We start from the raw sequence: 21,870 nt of genomic DNA, 5'->3' as shown, positions 1-21,870 counted from the left end.
GTTTTGAAACGATTTTTTCAAAAGCTAAAATTTTGTACGTTAAAACTTCTTTGCTTTTCACTTGGTTGTATGTGAAGAGATAAAGATGACTGTATCTCTTCTTATGTGTCCAAATGTCTTTCTGACCCGAGGTGACTTTGTAGAGTTGACAGTGAAGAAAGAAAAGTATTAATACAAGATGGCAAAGAAGGAATCTGGATCTGAAGCTATTTAACTTTAATATAAAAAAATGTGTATTTGTCCTGGAAAGATTAGGACATGGTTAGTGAGCAGTTACAGAGGAATTTTGCAGGAAACAGTGTGATTAGTACTAAACTTCATAGATATCATAATGTCTGTGTTGGGTTTATTATCATGACTTGTTCTGGTTCTTGTGTTTACATTTTTCAGAAAACAGGAAAATATGAAGTCCTAAAACCACTAGAACAAGTGGGAAAGGAGATATCACTTCACCTTCAGGAGGTTTCTGAGAGGCCAAGTTGTAAATCCCCAAAAACATCTTCAAGATCAGAGGATGGTGAACTTGAGTTGTGTCTACCTGATATTAACCAAGATGACATTTTAACTACTAATGCAGGGTAAGGCCTTAGCTACTTTTGGTTCCTGACAGTAACAATGAAAGTATTTTAAAAGGAAATTGCCAATGGATTCCTTAGTGGCAAAGATAATCTAATAAAAATACTGCACAAAGTTTGAGTTCTTACGGCTTTGACACTAGTGATAATTCCAGTAACAACTCCCAATCGATCCTGAAATTGTGCAGGATCTGCTGCTTCATCTAGATCCTTAAAAATCTATGGGGCCTGATGGGATTCTTTTAAAAACTCAGTGTTTTTTATGTGTAAAAACAGTGAACCTGCATTTGTTTCTGTAACATGGTTTTGTATTAAGTTTCCTTTTTTTTTTCCCCCCATCTAACTTTGCGTTGATAGCAAAAATAGCACTGAAGGAGAAAGTAAACAAAAACCTCCTCCACACATCCAGTTAGTGCGGAGCAGTTTCCAGAGGTACAAGCCAAACGTGGTAAGAGCTGTTGGAAAGAAGGAGTTACAAGTATCAGAAAATGAAAAGAAGAAAAAGCTTGAAGAAAAGTACTTAGTATTGCAAAAAGATGAGTTTGCCGGTACTACCATTGTAAGTCTTAATAAGAGCTTTTGCCTTTAAAGTTGATTCAAAGTTGCATGTTCTGCTTTAGGAATTAAATTAGAACATTTAAGTTGCGCTCCCTGAAACTGAGACAGTATAATAGTTGAAAAAAATTCCCAAACCCTGGCAAGTTGAGGTACTGCATGTATGAAAGCAGTGAAGTCTACAAGTTTAACTATTATTTTTTTCTGTAACATGAGGATCTGATTTTGATTGGATTACGTGATAGTGAAAAGGTTTATGCATTCTTAATATAAACTCTGCAACAAAAACGCATAACAATTAGCTTTTTTTGCTCATTTTATCTTTCTTGTTTGGATGAATCAAGTGTGTATTTAGTATTTAGTATAGTATTTAGTATAGTACATCAAGTGATGGCAAAGCATAGTTATTTTTATGAAAAAAAAAAAGTTTTATCAATTTGATAAGTTTTGACTGGCTTCACCATTGCCTGATACTCCTTTACACAAGTAGATTGAGTCATTCACCTACACTGTGTATCCCCACAGACATTTTACTAGGGACTGTAAAAGGGGTTGAAATCCTCAAAAACCATTACAGTACGATGAGCTCTCTGTAACCATTTTGTGGATTGCACATGAATCATGTCATGGGTATAGGCAGATCTGCGTAGACTTGCCTCACATTTCAAACACAGCTAAGCTTTGTTGGAGTGACTCATTTTTTGGAGTGGTTATAGCTGGTTTTGTTCTTGAACCTGTGTGGTGCATAGGAGCACAGGTGTGCTACATCTGTCGTCTCCCTCTCAGTGCCACAGTGTTGGCTCACCCCTCGCTGAGATAGTTCCTTGTGGTTCAGCTTTGGCTCTTCTAACCTGTGAACTACGCAAGTGCATCTGCTCTGTGCTGGGCAAGTCTGTGGAAACAGAGCAGGTCTGATGCTCCTCTTTACAAATAAAGCTGTTACAGACCTGGCGTGGTGAAGGATATGTTTCACTGGCTTCTTTGTGGAGCCAGTGTGGCAAATACAGAAGTAAAGCTTCATAAGGCTTTCTGGATCTGAGCTTATGTTGTTGTGGCTTGGGTGTGTCTTTGCGGCAGTGTCCAGTTTTCAAAGGTTTTACATTTGCTGAAGTATTTTGTTTCCACAGTGCTTTATGTAATAGAGAGTTGATTGAATGCTGAAAGGACAAGTGTTAAGAGCTTAACTCTGGGTAGCCCAGAACTACAAAGACTTCTGTTATTTCTTGCCTATAAATTGAATTATGATAGCATGATTCTTATCTTTATTCTAATTGAGAAAATAGTGCAGTTTATATTTTTGTATATAAAATATATGTCTGTTTTAGAAGCTTACTTGTTCCTATTTCTCTTCATGCTTCTTTTACTGTAAATCAAAGGGTGAAAATGAAGCTATATTGTGTCAAGCAGATGTATTGAGCAGAGAGGAACAGGAACAGCAAGAGGTGCCTCAGGTGCCCTCTATTTCTGGAAACATTTTATGTGAACAAAGCAGGTGAGGTTTGAGTTTAGCGAAATTACATTTGAAAGGCTTTCCTCTCGTGCATAATGAGACACCTTTGCAAATGTCAGTTCTTTTGTTCCTTGTTTTTTTGTCTTTCCCCAAAGTTTGATTTTCAATGCCTATAGACAGCTTCTTTCAATGTTTTCAGAGCACTTGAGCTGAACTACTTGTCATTGTTTATGTGGCACATACTTGATCTGTAGGACCTCATAGCTCTTCCTGACCAAGCATTTTTATTATTGGATTTGTATTTGCATATGTAGCAATCATATGGGTAACACATACAAATTTTGCAAAATATCAGAGACTTGTCTTTCACTCATCCCAGTGTGCTCTTCTGTTTTACTACTGCTCTTGTTAAAATAAGATCTGAAGTGTGTCTTAAAATGCAGATATTTTGATGTTGGTATGGTTAGCAAAACAACTTATTTCTTAATGTTAAAAATGCCTTGAGAAAGAAATTCTGTTATTCCTTCTCCAACTTAACCATAAGTGAGAAATATATATTTGAAAATACAATTTTATTGATCTTAAACAAAGCAGTCCCTCAATCTCTAACCCTCTTGTATAAGTGTTGATTCAAAATTTAATAAGTGCAGAAGTGCTTTTTTCCCCTCCCAGCCAAAGTCAAGTGACATAATTTTTGTGTGTATTTTTTTTCTGTTTTGGTTTTGTTTTGTTTCTTTGCTTTAAATTCACCAGTGCTGAAAAATCTACCTCCCAAGAAGGCAAGCTGGGTGCTCAGAAACCAGGACAACTCACAAGGCTTGAAGCTCTAAGAACTGGACCAAACTTAGAAGAAGCATATAGCGAAAAAGTACCTCCAGTAGCACAAAAACTTGCTTCTCCAGATGAGGAAGAAATGAATAAAGGAGAAAAACTGTCCATGGCAGAAGAATCAGAAAAACCTCTCTCAGCAGTGAGAATTCTATTCATGTATTTCTGGCTTTACTTTCTGATGCTTGGCTCCACACCAGCTGGGTTTTTTCGACATTTAAATAAGTTGTTGTAAATGCAGCCATTAATTTTGGATTAGTGAGAATTCTTGTTCAGTATTTACACCCTAATATGAGGTGTTCCAAAATCCTGTCAGTGACTCACAGATAAGATATCTAAAGACTTCACTTAAACTTTGACATTTCAGTCATATTCTTGATACATGAATAGGTACTTACATGCCATATTTCTGTTGCTGGGTTTCCTCTGAGCTCCTTGATGGCTGCTCATGAAAGACTGCACTGGTTATAGTATCTATTTTTATTAGTTAAATACCTTCCCTAGAAGAATAAGCAACAATGATGGTGCCATAAACTGCTTGAAAGCTTTTAAGCAAAGTTTTGTCTAAGGTTAACAGCTCAATCATAATTTGCAATGCTAATATTGTTGTTATTTTTTCAAATCTAAGGATGACATGGAGGTATTGTTTGTGGGAGATTTGGCCAAGAATGACAATCTAGACGTAAATTCAAGATGTATGAAGTCAGAAATGCTCTGTTCTTCTAAAAAGCCACCAAACAGCCACAACAAGGGAGAGCAAGAAGAGTGTCCATCTACAGATGCTATGGGAAGCATTCTGGGTGCCACAGAAAGGTAAAGTTCCCTTTGGCAAAGTATAAAAGCTCTTGTCCTGGTTTCAGCTGGGATAGAGCTCATTTTCCCTTAGTAGCTGGTGCAGTGCTGTGTTTGGATTTAGTTTGAGAATGATGTTGATAACACACTGACGTTTTAGTTGTTGCTGAGCAGTGTTTACCCTGACTTTTCAGCTTCCCAATGCTCTGCCAGTGAGCAGGTGTACAAGAAGTGGGGAGGCAGCACAGCCAGGACAGCTGATCTGAACTGGCCAAAGGAATATTCCATACCATAGGACATCAAACTCAGTATATAAACTAAGGGGAGGTGGCCAGGGGCTGCTGATTGCTGCTCGGGCATGGTCTGGGCATCAGTCAGCAAGTAGTGGGCAATTGTGTATCCCTTGTTTCTTTTGTTTTTATTCCTCTGTCTGACTCTATCTTTCATTATTTTATATTTTATTTTGTTTCAGTTATTAAAGTGTTCTTACCTAATCCCACAAGGCTTACTTTTGCTTTCCAGTTCTCCTCCCCACCAGAGCTGGGGAGTGACTGACTGCATCGTACTTACTTGCCAGCTAGGGTTAAACCACAACAGTCCTTTAAAAAGTTTGTCCATTTGTCCAGTTGTTTCCATACAGCACTTGCTTTTGGAAGTATAGGCTCTGAGCTGTACTAGTCGTTATATACTATGTGCTGTGGAAGTCACTAGGTGGCATCCTTAAGTAATATAAGAATTTTAACAGAATTTTGCTCAAGTACCTTTTTAGAAGGTACTTTGCAGATGAGGGTAGAAGCAAGTAATCATAGTTTAGCTGTCTGAATTTCTCAGTAATAGATTCTTAGGGTACAGTGCACTGTGAATGTGGACCAAAGACTGAGCAGGGCCCTTTGCACTCACTTATAATTGAGAAATGGTAAGTAGAGAAACATAAAATGAGCTTGCTGTCTAAGATGTATTCAGAGTCTCTTCAGTTTTTCTTTGAATTAGAAGTTCCTGCAATGATGTGCAGTGTCCCGACTCTCTTGATGGAGGGAATGTGCAATACAAGGCAGATAGATAGTGCCATTTACATATAACAGTTCTGAGTTGTGCTATAAGGTACCTTTTGTTCGATCTTAACTGATACAGAGCAGTCTCAAATCAATTCACTTTTGCTTTTCTCTAAAATTAGCTTCTGGTTCTTACCTGTGTCTGAAACTCTGCTTAAAATCTCTTCTGTAACTTACACTGAAATCATATCCCAGAGTCTTTGTGCTAACAAGACAAGGGTTTTACTTTACAGTCTTCATGGCTTCTGTGATGGTGGAATTTCACAGACTCCCATAGTTCAACCCATAGGGGTTGAGGCTGAAAGGGTCTGCTAGAGGTCTTCTGGTACAACTCTCTTGATCGAACAGGGCCACCTGGAGCTGGTTGCCCAATGCCCTATGTCCACACAGCTTTTCAATATTGCCAAGGATGGAGACTCCCCAGTCTCTCTGGGCAGCCTGGGCCAGTGCTTAGTACCCCTCACAGTGGAAAGGTATTTTCTGATCCTCAGAAGGAACCTCCTTGTCTTCTATTTTTTGCCCATTGTCTCTTTTGTCTCTTGTTCTGGCACCGGGCACCACCAGAAAAAGCCTGGGTCCGTGGTGTTCACATCCTCCCTTTAGGTTTTTAAGTAGCTATTGAAGATCCCCCTGAGCCTTCCTTCTAGGCTGAGCCATTCCTGCTCTTTCAGCCTTTCATCCTACAAGAGATGCTTCAATCCCTTTGCCATCTTTAAGACCCTTGGACAGGCTGTGTCCAGTATGTCCATGTCTCTCCCACCAGGGAGCCCAGAACTGGTCAATACGCCAGGAAATGCTTCTCCTAATGCAGCCCAGCTGTTTTTTCAACTCTGAGACTACCAAGACCCCCAGGTTCTTTTCTGCAAAGCTGCTTTCCACCTGCTTGGCTTGCAGCATGTGCTGCTGCCTTGGGTTGTTCCTCCCCAGGGGAAGGACTTTGCATCTCCCCTTGTCGAACTTCCTGAGGTTCCTGTCGGCCCCTTTCTCCAGGTCCCTCTGGATGCCAGCACACTCTCCCGGTGTCTCAGCAATTCCTTCCAGATCTGCCTCATCTGTAGATTTGCTGAGGTTACAGCCAGCCCCATCCTCCAGATGATTTAGGGCGGTGTCGAACAGGATTCGACACAGTATTGACCCACAGGGTACGCTCCTAGTTACTGGTCTCCAACTGGATTTTGTACCATTGATCACAAACCTCTGAACCCAACAATTCAGACAGTTTTTAGTGCACTTCCTTGTCTGCTCATTCAGTCCATGGTCCATGAGCTCCCTTATGAGAGGATGTTAGGGGAGACAGACAGTGTTAGAAGCCTTACTGAAGTCGGGTAGACACTCTTTACTGCTCTCCCTTCATTTATCAAGGCAGTCATTTCATTGTAAAAGGTTATCAGGTTGGTTAAGCATGACTTCCCCATTGTGAATTCATGCTGAGTGCTCCAAGTCACCTTGTTTTTTTCATGTGTGTGGAAGTAGTTTCCAGGGTTAGTTGTTCCATCACTTTCCCTGACTAGACTGTAGTTCCCTGGGTTCTCCTTCTTGCCTCTTTCCAATTCTTGAGTTTAGAAGCCCAAGATTTCTATCTTAATGAGTTGAATGTGCTTGAAAAAATGTAAGAATATTATCCTGTTTGAAAGCAGTAGAGCCTTGAGCTCTGGAATTACTGAATATTAATGTTTCTCTGGCTGCTTAATTTTGGAAACCTATGTTGGTATAGCTGAAATTTTCTGCTCTACCTTAATGTGGAGTATTTCTTAATGTTGTTTTCCTTCCAAAAATTTTTCCCAAAAACAATCAGAAAAATTCACTACTGTGGAGGAATCACCTCTTTTTGCAGTTTTTTTTTCCTCCTTTATGTTTTTTTAAACTTAACCAACTAAACAAATAAATATTCAGAAAACAATATCATTTCTAGCTGGAAGTCTTAAATTTTGGATAGTAAGCAAGCTTGTAGAGTGTATTTTTTTAGTTCCTCAGAAGTAAAAGTTGAAACATATTTTCATAGGTCCAATGATGAATTAAGTTCTGGAGAAGAAAGTGAACAGAGAGCAAGGGAACCCCACAGGATCCCAAGGTCAAACATAATGAGACTTACTAGAAAAAGGGATTATCCCAAAGAAAGTGAAAACAAAGAAGAGGGCAACACTGAGAACAGAAATGAAGAAGAATGTTTGCTGTTATTAAAAACAGATGTATCAATGGTAAGTCTTCATCGCATGTTTTGAGCCAATTATACCTCAGTTCTTTTGCTTAAGTTCTCAGAACCATAGATGGCACAGAAATCCAGTATATTGCTGGGAAAGGTTAATGTAATCATTTGATTTGTATTTTTCTAATTCATTACTGGAAATTGCGTGGATTCTAAATGGACTTAGAATCTAAAAACTGTGGAAATATTTAAAGTACAGTGTTTTCTTAAGTTCTACTTTTTATGTGGTTGTAATTCTGCATTACAATAAATACATGTAACACTGTTAATAATTAATGTGGTTTTTTCATTGAACAATGGAAATTAAGGCATGTGTCTTAACATCAGATATTATCTGAAACTTCTGTAAGTATACTTCTAAGTTAAAATGAATGTGAACAAAGTTCAGACCTTCTTCTGCTTAAATGTGCTCAACAGGCCTAACTTAGTCCAGGCTAGTTCCTTCTCAGTCTAAAGCTGTGATACCTGAATCAAGTTTTTCTGGTGTTCCCTATTTTCTAGATGGATGACTAAAATTTTTCAGTTAACATATTATTTTGGGCAAGTATCCATAGTTGACAGAACTGTGGCTGCTATGTTTGTCTGTACATATGTAAAATAATATTTAAATGCTGTTCTCTAAAGTATGGCAGTATTTTCTTCCTAGTTTGTTCCCAAGGCAGAAAAAGATAATTTTTCCATCCTGCAAATTGTTCTTTAAATTAATTAAGGTAGTTTTAGAAAACTATTAATCTTTCCAGCTTCTAAAGAATTGTTGCTCTTGATAAATTGAGCATGGTCCTCGTCTATTAACTACTAGCAGTACTGGGAATTCAGGCATCATAGATATATATAGCCTCTGCTATAGAGGCAGAATTAAAGGCAATGAGGAAACATGGGCTAAGTTATCAGAGATGTCAGCTGGGCATGTTTTCAAGAACCTCAAACTTAGTTCTTTAAATCTTCTTGTCACCAAAACCAGTTAAAAATGTTTGGCACTTATTATGATAGTAATTGTCTCCTCTGTTCAGCAAAATTCCAGTAACATAGTGGAAGCTGCATCCTTCTCAGAGTCTACAGAGAAACACAATTTTACAGAGGATGTTGAAGAAACATCTTGTAAACGAACCAGGCAGGATATTACACTCCAGTCTCCAGAGATGTCCTCAGAGTGTGAGAGTCAAGTAGAACAAGATGAGGATTTTCAGCTTTCTACCTCTGAGGAGAAACAATCACACAATCTCACAAGGTAAAACAACTTATTTTGTTTTGTAAACTCAGCTAATTGGTAATTATTAGCCATAGTTCTGCAGTGTGTTATTTGAATTCCTGCAGGATGTCAGTCCATCTGAACTCAACCAGATGCATGTAGATACCCCAATGTCTCTTACCCTGCTTGTTCTCTCATAAAATGAACACAGCCAGCACTATCACCAATCCATCCCATTGTTTCAACAGGAATTCCTGATTTTGTAGGGGAGGACTTTGAAGTACCCATATTTGGGGGAATTGGTATATTATCTACTGCTACTGAGATTAGTTGGTCCCTGTTATTTTTGTAACCCCCCCACCATGTAGTTGTGGACGCCTAGCCCTTCTATTCCCTAGATTAGAGGATCCCAGCTCTTTCTACCTCTTCTTGTAGCCATGTCCCACAATCTCAGGACAATCCTGAGTGCCCTTTTCTGGACCCTGTTTCCTCAATATCATTCCTGAACCAGGGGACCTGAAACCACACCTGACATGGTATTGCTGATGTTGATGAGGTTGACTACAACTTCTGTCCAATAATGCTGTAACAGATGGTGTCAAAAGCCTTCCTGAAGCCAAGTAGACTTATATCCCATTACTTCCCCCAATCCCTTTAAACAGGCATTTCATCACAGTATTATTGGTCAGGCCCACTTTGTACGGGTTAATTGTGGGATTAACCTAAACAGAAACTTTGTGCTGGGAGTATCCTCTGCTGCCATCTGTTTCCACTCCCCGCCAGTTTACCAAGGAGGTTGTTTTTGGGGGGAGGTTTGCAATTACTTTTGGTACTCAAAAGTGGTTGTGCCTGTGATTTTGAGGAGGGAAACAGTGAGCAACTGATTATCAAAGAGATTGCTGGCTGAGAAACCAGAGCAGATAAGTAGTTATCATCTAGCAGTTCCAGTTGCTAGACATTAGTCTGATCAGCAAAACTTATCATAGTTTGGGGTTTCTAGTGTAGCTTTAGCAAAAGAGAACTGGAAATGTTCCCGTGACTTAAAAAGTATGTGACATCCCTCAAAATGAAAATTAATTCATCCTTTTCTAATCAAAGAATTCTGTATCTTACAAGTTTGTGCAGATTTCTGAAACTCCTTAATACACATTTACAATCAGTACTTCATGTATATATGAAGAAATTAGGATTTCTGATTAAATGCTTATTTGTCACTATAAGTTAAGAATTAAATAGTTTGCATTATTGATTACAATTATCTCTTTTCTCTATTTAATTGAATTTGTTTTGATGTGTAGTACCGCTCTCTTCAGAATGTCTTGGACTTCATTGTTTTTTAAACTTGCTTTTGTTCTGTACTTTAGAAGGCAGTTCAGGAGATCATCAAAACGGATAGCACTGCCAAAACATGTGTTGGAGCTAAGAACTGCTGCTTCTTCTGCCTCTGAATGTGAGGCTGATTGGAGTGAGAAGGGGAATCAAAGGCAAGAAGCTATACTGAGTGTTACTAGAGGCAAAAGTTTGAAAACTAAACATAGAAAGAAATCTGAGAAGGAACCCAGAAGTTCAAAAATAACCTTCGTCACCCTCCGGGCTTCTCAAGAGGAGGAGGATGAGGAGGCAGATGACTTTGAACTTGATGATGAAGATGAATGCTTTTCACCTGAGGAAGTGAACAAGGCTCCAGTGTTTGTTCCTGTAGGTCTTCGATCTCCAAAACCTGTTCCTGTTCAGATAGAGGAAACCATGGAGGAGGTATTGTGTAGCTGAGTGCTGCATATGTACTTTTTTTCTGATCGTTTAAAAAGCTTTTATTCTAATTGCATCTCTGAGTATTTGGGTTTGATCGCAGTTCAGTTTTATTAAAGAATGGTATTGAGAGTAGTAGGGATGTTACTTGGCACATATACTAGGTTTTGAACTTAATACTGTGTCGGTCTAAAGTCCAGTTGTGTGGTTACATTTACAAACTGTGTAAAGGTCTTCAGGGTGCTCACCAGTTTGTTTATTGGGATTGAATATGGCACAGACTACAATGCTCACTTACCATGTGAGACCCCAGATGGATCAAATGGAGCACTTCAATTTTATATTTGAATGTTAGGAAATGGGGGTGTGAGGGAAATGTTTCTGTGTATTGTGTCCCCATTGCTGAGAAACTTTAACTGTCTAGTGGGCTGACCTCAGCAGCAGCCAGGCACACAGAGCTGCTTGCTCACTCCCTTCTCCCGTGGGATAAGGAGAAATTAGAAGGGAGGGTAAGAAGCCTTCTGTATTGATACAAAGACAGTTGCACAGATGAAGCAAAAGCTGCATGTAAAAGCAAAGCAAAATATTGCTAGTCATCTTCCTCTCTTCTCCCATTGAAATACTGGTTATTTTTTGTCTCCTCAATCACACTGTTTCTTTCACTGGGTGAAATAGCAGGAGAATTTAAAGCTCAGGCAAAACACCAAGGGAGACTAGAATAATAATGGGAAGCAAAGTTGCTGCATGGAAACTTGCTGAATCATGGATTTCAAAGATGGGGAATATATATTATGTGTGGGGATGACAATCAAGTTTCCTGATTAAACACACAGGAGGCATGAGTACTAGTGAGAGACATTGTTAGATACTTGAGAACTCAGCTGTTGTAAAATTTAAATAGGTCAGTAGAAAGTATCTGTAAAAGTGCAAGCTTTTGAAAGCAACCCAGATTGAACAGTGTTTTTCATGGAAACCTACTTAGAAATATTTTAACCTTTCCGTCAAATTTTAAGTCCTCATTGCTGAAAGTGTCAAATGTCTGAACTTCTTAGTGAAAAGAGAGTGATTAAGAAGAAGGAAAAGAAATTAGGTAAAACAGTGGGTGTGTTGCTGTGTGTGGGTATGTCTATTCCCTCTCTTACTTTGGAAAAAAGGTGAACTGTTTTTCCTTCCTGGAGACTGATAAAGCAGAAAAAGTGTGAAAACTAACAAAACCCATTTTGAGGTAAACAGTCATCATGAAAGACCTCAACTGCATAACTTAGTTTGGTGGAGTAATGAGCAACTAGAAACAAGGTCTTAAGTTGTCTGATGCTTCCCCTTAGTTACAAGTAGCACTACCTTTCTGCCTCCAGTTCATACCACTGATGCCTTCTCAGATCAGGAGGTACTGTTTTTAGGAAGGATACCACTAGATGCTGAAGATATCTTAAGTAGATGAGGTTTATAAAAATCTGCATTTGACAGATTTTCTTCTGTGTCTGATGAACTGAAATACTTTTAAAATTATTTTCACAGCTTGAAATATCTGTGAATGTACCAGATATGCAAATGTCTACTGATGTTGAAAGTCCTTCTCATGCATCTATCCAACTGATTGTACAGAGGGAAGAAAAAGTAAGCACCTCAACAGCTGTAATAATGTCTTGTGTTTGTTTGTTTCATAGTACATACAAAGCTATTTCAACAGTGTCTTATTGCCATGTCTGCATGTAACAGTGTAGCTTATTAAACTGGTCCCACACAGATATGAGGGGCACAGCTACAGGAAAACTATGTAAGGTAAATATTGTTACCCTTTAAAGCCAGGGTAACCTGTGGGCAGAGAATTTTTCTGTAGCCATTAAAGTAAAATTGCGGAGTCATTTTATGTAGAGCTTTGATATTGTTTTTCTTTGTATTTAAGGAAACTACCATACATGAAAATCCAGATGTGAACAAAGGTAGATATGAAACCATCTTGCTCATCTATTTCCTCTTAACTTACTACTAATATATATATATATATATTTTCCCCTTTCTTAAAATATGTTTTCCAAAGGTGCCACCCTCCTGGCTGACAGGTTCAGCTGTGTCCTGCAGGGGGTCAGTTGCAACTGCCTGTGGCCCAGGGCAGCACCTCTGCTGCCAACACCTTGCCACCCATATCCAGTGCACCATTTAAGGTAGCCATGCTGCTTCTCAGTGTTTTTGCAGTAGTTTGAATTTACTGGATGAGAATGGCTGTTTTGTCTACAAGCATTTTGATCCACAAATGAGGTCAATGTAAAAAACGCCCACTTCATTATTTTTGGTGGTAGTGTCAAATGCTTTTTGAGTATGGGTTAGTGGATTTCTGGTTAATGTCCTTTTGACTTTTAACTTTGTGAACAACTTCACAGGAATTAACGACGGAAGCACTGAAGCTGCTATGACTTTACTTGCCATGGGTGATCCAAATTTCCAGTTAAAAACAAGCCCTGAAGGTATGATCTGATTTATGGAACAAAGCCTTGCTTGTGCTTTCTGGGTCTGCCTAAGGAGGGATGGGAGAGTGGCTGCAAAGCTCTTCTGCATGTTACTGCATAGCAGGAGGTCAAGAGTCCTTTATGCCTTTAGTCCTGTTGCATTGTAAGGTGTAGTGAGTCTAGCCAATGCAGGTTGGCTGGAAAAAGTCAGGTACCCTACTGGATACGGCCAACTGCATCACTGTGCTAGAAAAATGTTTCTGAGACCTGTTTTGGGAAGGACGTGTTTGAATTGATCTGGTCACATAAACTGGACAAAAGAAAGAGATCAAGGTTAAAAGACTGTAACTTTCAGTGATCTTTTCAGACCTTTAACATGAAGCATAGCTTTTTTCTCCCTAACTAGATACAACCTGAAATTACCTAAGTTTATTACAGTTTTTTATAGGTTTTATTTAGAATTTATTATCTATTTTCATTGTTTGAATGTTAGTTTTTGTGTTCTTACTATCAAAAGTGTGCACTTATGACTGCATTTATCTGGGATTTGAATTTGCATCCTTGGAGAATACAAACTTTGTTAAATGAGGTTTGAAGTTATATAGCTGTATGTAAATGCCAAACCTGAGTGTTTTAAATCATGTTTTTCTATTCTGTTTATTGTTAACCAGAACGGACACACACGTTACCTGCTCAAGGTGAGTTTGATGTGGGTAACAGCCTTGTAACCTGTGCCTACTCCAAAGAAAATAGAACTTCTAGTCAGTATTTACTTTCTTCAGACACTTCTACCAAGGAATTGCTGCCTTCTGAGGATGGAAGCAACATCAATGTAGAGAATCAAAGCACTGGCACAAGAATTGGCATAGAAGAATATTTGGAGAAGGATGCTACTGACACCAGGTTAAATTACTGCTTCATTTTCTTCAGTGAGAAATCTTCTGACACTGCTTACTTTTGCTAGTTTCCTTCTGGCATTTTTATTGAATTGCAAGCAGCCTTGCTTTAGTAAAGGTTTCCCAGTTTGTGTAATTTGGTATGTAATCTGCAAAAACCTCTCTTGTCTCTTTCTTATGATTTTCATAAAATGTTTGGATGTACTTTTGGTGATGTAGAACTTGTTTTTTACTCCTGAAATTAAGTTTACCCTTTTGGGAGAGAAAAGAATATTCAGGCTAAGTTATATTGGATCACTGTTAATTAATTACCAAGCTCATTTTCCCAAAGTTCTCTACAGCTAATCAGACCAAGGCAAATTGCTTACGTGTCGCTGCTGGTGTGGGATGTAAATCAAAGATTTTGAGCAAAGGGATAGCAAGGAACCAGTTGATTTTTCTATCATTATGGTTTTTAGTGCCTTAGCTTCTATAATTTTGCATTTGTGAATGATCAAACACCTTAATGGGACACTTTTTCAGAAAAAAATCTGCTGGTGATTATGTATTATTTGAAAGACTATTTAACTTGTTGATTGCTTGAACAGACTATGAGACTAGTTGTTACTATGACTCTAAAAAATAATAATCCAAGATATTTTATGTCCAGTTTGATTATATTATTAAACTAGAACTTACTATCATATGATCAGTGTTAGATTTCTGATCTTCTTCTGTTATTTAAATATTTCAGTTGTTCTTTTTTTTTTTTTCTTTGGGTAGGGAACACCCTAGTTTGCAGTATACCTGCCTGTATCAATTCCCAGATGATTTTTATTTTTTTTTCTGCCAAATAGTTTTCTTTCTCCTCTGCCAGCTGCAGCCTGTATTTCAGCTGTTCATTATCTGAACTACTCCATATCTCTTATATCTTCTCTGCACTAACTGTCAAAAATCAAGAACTGTAATGACGACATTTTTCTTTTTACTTGCAATAATAGCTCTTTGCCTGTGGTGAGTAGTATGGAACTGACAGGAGACAGACTCCTGCAGCCTGAGCCAACCTTTGGAGTATTGAGGTCCAGTGAAAACATAACACAGAAGTTACTTAGCACAAATGTACTTGTGGAACAACTAGACCAAATTCAAACTGGTAAGTCTGTTTCTTATCCTAGGGTTCTGAAAATGGTTTATTCAGATATATTGATACCGATTCATGAAATGAAACTGAGCTGAGAGTCTTCACTTTCTATTCATCTTCACAGATGATACATCACCCCTGTCATATGGGGTACTCGTTTGTAGTATAGTTTTATACAAAAGTACACCTTTGAGTATAAAATGAAATGAAATTTGAATAGCAGTTTTTCTCTGCAGGTCTGAAATTACCTGGAAAGGCTTAAATTACTGGAAGGCAAATTACAGAAATAACAGCACAATACAGTGTACTTTTTTTCTATTAATACTGTTTTTCCCTTCTATTAAAAGTAGAAGAGGAGCTAGAAAGAACTGTTTTCCTATTCTTAAAGCAGTTACAAAAAAGGTGGTCTTCAAACTCCTAGTTATCTTCATATCAATGGCAAAATGCAAAACATACAAAAGCAAGATGAGATATGTGTGTCATATTTATATAAGACATAAATATACATGTACACATGTACAGCAAAATTGTTAATCATTTTGCAGTTAATATATACGCATATACATAACTTTAATATATGCAAGATTATATGTAAAAAATAAATGAATATATATATATACACATGCAGATAAAAACTCCATTATTTTAACTTTTATTCTTATAAATCTTAGATCCTACAACTGTGAGGGATACTGCAGAAATGCAGAAGGTGGAACTAGAACAGATCAGACCAGCTGCAGATGATTCTTCAGTTCTTCATGATTTTGCAGCTCAGAGTATGGAACTTATCGAGCAAGTAGACAAAACTGAGAGGTAGGAAGGCTCAGCAGTTAATATTGACTTTATTCCTACAGTCTCTTAAAATATGCAACTGAAGTTCAGGTGTAGTGTGCGACTGTGATGGAAGCAGTGTGCTTACAGACACTGTGTATGTTTATGCAGATAGTGTACAGTTGAGACTTCAGTTTTTAAGTTTTTTCTGTCTTGTGTGTGGTGCTACAGCTTTTGGAAGTAAAGCACTAACTTATGTTTGCTGTTCCAGAACTTTGTAATTACCTTGCTGCTTAACTGTCTTCCATAAAACTGCATCTGAAAGGAAAAGTTAGGAAGTTGATCAATTTGGAAATGTTAATGAGCTTGTAAGGGTTCCTGCTTGGCTGTGCTTGTAGTAGGAAAGTCTCCGTTAGTGGAGTTACGTAGGCTTTTTCCTGAAATACTTCATGTAGACTTGTTGCAAGATTATGCATTCTGTTCAGTACAATAATATAGTTTTTAAACAAGTACCTTGTTTCTTCTCTATACCTACATATGCTTCATATTAAATAAGTCATAACACAGAATTTAGCACATGCACAGTGTATCTTCCTTTGGTTCCAAACTAACTAGATATATACCTTACAGAGCAGAAAAACAGATGAGAGGTGCTTGTGGAAATTCAGGAGATATAAGACCTGTAACTGCATCCCCAAAATCTGAAAAATCATACCTTGGACTAGAGGATTGTCCAAATCAAAGTTCTGTGGATGAAGTTCCTGAGCAAAATCCTTGTCCTCTTGAGCGCAATATATGCACAATCAACTTTACTCAGGTAAAGAACTTAATTACAGTCTAGAAGTGTCCAGTTTCTATAATTCTGTAAAGGAAGAGGTTTTCAGTGCAAATGTACTTACCTGTTTTAAAGACCTGGTACCTAAGCTGTGAATGAAGTGAATGAAACTGGCCTTTTTTCAGAGGCATAACCAAACAATCTTTCAGACAAACTTAGTCTTTGCAACTGTTCAGAGCATTTCAGCAATAAGTGATGTACACTGGCAAAATTTTGAGCAATTTTTAAAGAGTTTTGATGGAAGAAGTTACCTAAGATTCCTGTAACTATTCAGTGTGAACTCTTATTGTTACATTTGTTTAAATTAAAATTACGTTAAAATGTTACTGCTTGGATGCAGCATATTCATTGTTGCTTTCCTTTGCTTTGTTTAAAACAAACTGCATCCTTTGTTATGCTGTTTCTCATTTATTTAAAAACCCAGTTAAGACCTTTATGTGTATATTATCATATTATATACACATATTTTACATATTTTACATATTTTACATATTTTACATATTTTACATATTTTACATATTTTACATATTTTACATATTTTACATATTTTACATATTTTACATATTTTACATATTTTACATATTTTACATATTTTACATATACATATATGATGCATATTATCATTTTATATATTATGGACGAACAGTGTCTCTTTCACATCCATTTCTTTGCAGTGGTTTGTGTATCCCTGTTCTAGTATAAATGAGAATTATCTTATTTCTTCATGAGAGGAAGGTTTATTCTAAGTTCCCTCAGGTTTTCCAGTGTTGTCTGAGATCAATGAACATGCAGTTATGGTGGAACAGCTGATCCATAAAATCTTGTTTCCCCAGTGCAACCTGTTGGTGTGTCAGGGCTGATTTCATATTAGAACAAGGTACAAGAATGATTTGTCTCTTACAGGACTGGCAGAAAGTATGAAAACGGCAATTTGCAGTAGAGTATTCCTGTTTTTAGCAAAGAGAGAAGCCATAAAAGGGAAGGGAGAGATGAGCTGCAGAGCTTGGTGTTTTTCTTTGGCACTGAGTGGTTTTGTTAGAGTTGGAGGAATTTGCTTCCTTAGTGCCACTGAACAATTTATTGTGTGAGTCATCTCTGACAGAGTTGTGCTGTAGGAAGTATAAATTTATTTTGACAAACCATCAATACAGACAATGAGCTGCATATCAATTTTATATTTCCCCAGTGTTTCTTGTCCTTGTCAGGCTAATATCCTTCAACTTAGAACATCTAGAAATGAAAGCTGACAAACGCAATTATGATGATGTGATTAGATTTTTTTTTTTTTTGCTCTTGAGCATTTTACTTGCTTTGTTTATTTCCTGTTTCCTAATTTCCCAGATTTATTAAGTTATTTTATTTCAACTGTGTTGTTTCTAGAATGAAGCTTGCACTGAGGATGCTCAACAACAGTGCGTAAGCAGCACAGAAGAAACTTCAGGTATAATGTGCTAATATTCAAAGTTAGCAAAAGCCCACACTTGTGTATCTTGCAATTATGCAAAGATGAACAAAAAAATTAAGTATTTTCATTGACATGGTTAATCAATCTTTTTCATTAACAAAAATAATGACCCACAGCACAGTGACATTCCCTACCCTAGCCTCTTATCATTACATTTCTTTACCACAAGCTAGACTTGGGAACTTTTGGAATGGCCAGCCCTTCATTAAGTTTAAATATCACTGGCAGGGAAACTTCTTGCTCCCTCTGCCTGCTGTGGGCTCCTGCTGCTTGCCTCATGCTAGGTATAGCAGTTTTTAGAGCCCTTTATGAGCCTGTGACTCACCTGTCAAAAACTGAACATGACAAAGGTAGAGAAACGATGCAGTTCTCCACTGGTTTAGGGAGCTATAGCTGTTCATGAAGTCACCAAGTGAATGCTGTTGTCAGAGTTGTGAGTAGGAGGGCTGTACTGTGCAGGAGAGAAAGGAGATGAGAAGTATAAGGAAGGAGACAATCAGACTTCTTTCTTTAGCTGTACTGAGTCAACAGATTAATGCCTAACTGATTAGATGGGATGAAAGTTATGAATGTGATGTCTGCTTTTCCCCAAAACAAATTGAAATACAGTTGGTGTGGAACTATTATTTATCTAATATATGGGATAGTCACTGTGGCAGAAGCACAGAGTACTTACTTTATATGGAAACTGCACTCTAAAGCTGTAACTCATAAGCTTGTGCAAAAGATAGGGGCAATACTTCTTCTTAGACATCTGTTGTTATGCTGTTATTGCCAGGATCTTGTGATGAAGCATCTTAAATCATATTTAATTAGATTAAGAACCAAAGCGAGTTGAGGTTGGAATAACAACTTTACATCATCAGTGAGAGCTGTCTTAAGTAACGGAGTACCACTGTTGTTTTCTGTCTTTTGAAAACTTTACAAATGTTCTCTCCTTACATTCTAACGGATGGCAGTTGGCGGTTATCTGTTAATGTCTATCTGTTGATTAAATTATTTCTATTTTTCATTTATTAAATTCAAGATTATACTTCTCAGGTCCTCTTCTGCCTGTCCACAGTTAGGGAAAAAATCCTTGTGTTTACCTTCAAAGCAGCAGACACCTGCCATTTATAGAAGAAACTCTTAATACCTGACACTTGAAATTAAAGACAGGGCCATTTGGCCATCATGACACGAGTTTAATTAAACTGCAAATTTAATCTTCTTTAATGCTAGAACACCCACTTAAAAAGCTTCATCCCTACTAGGCATTTTTGATATTCTTCATTCTGAATGGTAATCAGGACTCCACTGCAATGAGTAGGCTCCAGGGGATGACGATGCGTATCTCATCTAAGGAGAAAGGAAACAGATTATCTCAAGAATATGCCCAGTGCCTTTTTCCATGAAGAAATGAGTGCCTAAAATTTCATTACGCCATGTAGAAAGACCATGAAGACAACAGCGTAATTTCAAATTTGAATAATAGTTATTTGATATTTCTTTATTCCCCTGAAAATAATTATAGTAGTGAACGATGATCCTAGATGTCCAGAGGAGGAACAGACATTCGTTTTAACATTGGTGGAAATCCCAGTTGACTCAGAAGAGTTTGATGCATCTGTTGTACTGGAACAAACTGCAGAACCATTACTACCAGCCCCAATACTTATCAGTCCAATAAATGCAAGTGAAACACCTGTAACTGAAGTGGAAAGGTAAATGCTTTATTTTTGATCAAAGTGAAACACCTTTTGTGTACCTTGATTGTTCCTTGAATGTGCAGTACAGATTAGAACTTCTCAAAAGAAGAAATGCAAGAGGAAATAATTTTGACAGACTGGTCAGTGAATTAAGGAAGTGAAAGGGCTCTAATCAGATTTGAGTAAGATTTCATCAGTGATTTAAACTTAGTGTTTTAGTTAGCTGGGATTTTGGCATCAACCTTGATTCTGATTTATCATTTAGAGCAAGTCTTCCTTTTCAGTAGAAGTTATGTTTCCATCCTGAGCCTATTCTGCCATGGATACTTATAATGAAAAGCAATTGAAATGAAAAAATCTAAGCACGTTTGCATTTTTACAGTTCTTTAACTGTTCTGCAAAGTAGCTGTTTATTAATTGCTCTTCCAGATTTTTCATGTGGATGGTCTTCTGGAGAACATGGTAAACAGTATATATAAATTCTGCTATCATTCTCTTGAATTTGTGCAATGTTCAAAAGGCAGAAGAGGTGCAAACACAAACAAATTAATTAATTACTCAACAGACTAATACCTGGTTTGTATACTGTGATACAAAGGGTTTGAGTTTCTTTTACAATCAGTACCTCTCAATGCAATGTAACAAAATTGTTATTTCAACATTACAGTTGAACTAAATCTCCTGGTCAGTTTGGGAGAAAAAAAAATCATCAAAGGAAAAAGACACTCTGAAGAATGGAAGTGTTGCAAAGTTGTAAAAAACCCCCCTATTACTATACTAATGTAAGTCCTCAGATCATAACTAGAGATGTGATGCAATTCCACATAATTGTGGAGGATCTTACCCTGTGATATCAGGTGCTAATGTCATTCTCTTATAGAAAGGAAAGGTCTTTGAGTGAACGTTGGCTACACAGCCTAAGAATTCTCACTCCTGTGGAACTACTGATTATAAACAGAATTGCTGACAGGCAGAGTTGAAGTACATGTCCTGTCTCACTGTTCCCTTACTGTTTTACCCTCTTTCCCTAGTCTCTGGTGCTTCCCTGTATGTCTTACTGTCTTTTGAGATCATACAGGGTACAGGGATTCAACTGTGCTTATAAATAATACTGTATTTTAACATTTTCTAGGGCATTTAATTAGTCGCCATATTTTTACATTTTATGAAAGGATCAAGTGGAGTTCAAATAGAACAGCTAAAGTAACTAGATTCAATTATGACTAGAAAAACTCTAATTCAGGATAGCACAACAAAATCTTTCTTGGTAGTAAATAGTACATTTGAAGTTAATTTTGACAATAAACGAGAAGGAGTATCACCACAGATCCATGCGTAACTTCCATACAGAAATGTTATACAAATTAAATTTTGGCTTCCTGTAAAGTCACAATAATGACGTTATGTATTAACAGCATTGGATCCATGACAGCTGCAGCTGGTGAAATTGCTACACCTTTAAACAGCAGTATGGAAACCAAACAACTAGACAGTGCATCAGTGCAACCTGTTCCAAAGTTGCAGACAACTCGGAAACGATCAGCTGCTGAGCTTGAAGAGAATGATTTTCCTACTACCAAGAAAACTCTGTCTGCTGTTGCAGTGGAAGATAGCTTGGAAACCTCTTGTAAGGTGAGATCAAAATGTGGTGAGCCTTCGTGCATAGTGTAAATGCATAACAATAATACAGCATTTTAATAATGTTCATTTTTTAATGGTGCCACTTGCTTAAATATGTAGTGCCTATACAACTTAAAGGAAAAGCAACACCAATAGATTGCTTTTAATTTTGAACTCTACAACAGTTTTTGGGTGTTCATTTATTTAGTATCAGGTTTTTTCAGAATCTGTGGGCTCTCAGATTTTTTTAATTAGACCTCCTACGAGGCAGACTAGGCTATGTCTTATTTGGTTCATTCAGCATAGCCTTTCTGGCAATGACACTGCAGGAGGGGAAACTCTGCGGGTATATTGGATGATTGACAAACTGCTTAGGTTCATTGAATGATGTTGTGATTCTGCACCATGTCTATTACATGAAGAAGCTGTTAGATATGTTCCTTTCAATTTTTGACACAGCAGGTACTAGTTTAAAAGAGCAAGCTGCCAGTGAAAACTGGCTAACATGTTTCCAGCTTCCTTCTATGCTTTTTAGAATATGACCAAGCTTGTGGTAATGGCTACTGTTGATTTTTGTGAGTAGGGTAGGATTGTGTGGTGTACCTTGGTGAAGGAATGGGTCGTAATTCCCC

General features: G+C 37.5%; 1 protein-coding gene across 4 annotated transcripts in view; it reads left to right on the top strand.

Moving 5' to 3' along the window:
- BDP1 (B double prime 1, subunit of RNA polymerase III transcription initiation factor IIIB) overlaps window positions 1-21,870 on the top strand; it is a 51,256-nt gene that overhangs the window by 23,698 nt on the left and 5,688 nt on the right. Inside the window, exons 21-39 of one of the 4 annotated variants that reach the window (XM_032675792.1) lie at window positions 391-578; window positions 933-1,134; window positions 2,507-2,622; window positions 3,334-3,550; window positions 4,037-4,221; window positions 7,255-7,450; window positions 8,469-8,686; window positions 10,012-10,402; window positions 11,915-12,013; window positions 12,303-12,339; window positions 12,778-12,861; window positions 13,515-13,541; window positions 13,626-13,746; window positions 14,720-14,871; window positions 15,531-15,672; window positions 16,261-16,447; window positions 17,846-17,906; window positions 19,444-19,633; window positions 21,034-21,250. In XM_032675792.1, the coding sequence (XP_032531683.1) occupies window positions 391-578; window positions 933-1,134; window positions 2,507-2,622; window positions 3,334-3,550; window positions 4,037-4,221; window positions 7,255-7,450; window positions 8,469-8,686; window positions 10,012-10,402; window positions 11,915-12,013; window positions 12,303-12,339; window positions 12,778-12,861; window positions 13,515-13,541; window positions 13,626-13,746; window positions 14,720-14,871; window positions 15,531-15,672; window positions 16,261-16,447; window positions 17,846-17,906; window positions 19,444-19,633; window positions 21,034-21,250 (3,030 nt within the window). Of the gene's footprint in view, window positions 1-390; window positions 579-932; window positions 1,135-2,506; window positions 2,623-3,333; window positions 3,551-4,036; window positions 4,222-7,254; window positions 7,451-8,468; window positions 8,687-10,011; window positions 10,403-11,914; window positions 12,014-12,302; window positions 12,340-12,777; window positions 12,862-13,514; window positions 13,747-14,719; window positions 14,872-15,530; window positions 15,673-16,260; window positions 16,448-17,845; window positions 17,907-19,443; window positions 19,634-20,285; window positions 20,395-21,033; window positions 21,251-21,870 lie in introns of those variants that run through there. The other 3 variants (XM_032675793.1, XM_032675791.1, XM_032675794.1) reach the window with 3 other exon arrangements.

This window comes from Chiroxiphia lanceolata, chromosome Z (assembly GCF_009829145.1).
Source record: "Chiroxiphia lanceolata isolate bChiLan1 chromosome Z, bChiLan1.pri, whole genome shotgun sequence".
NCBI classification, from domain to species: Eukaryota; Metazoa; Chordata; class Aves; order Passeriformes; family Pipridae; genus Chiroxiphia; species Chiroxiphia lanceolata.
Note: the sequence above shows the minus strand (reverse complement) of the source record. Positions and strands in the feature narration are given on the sequence as shown.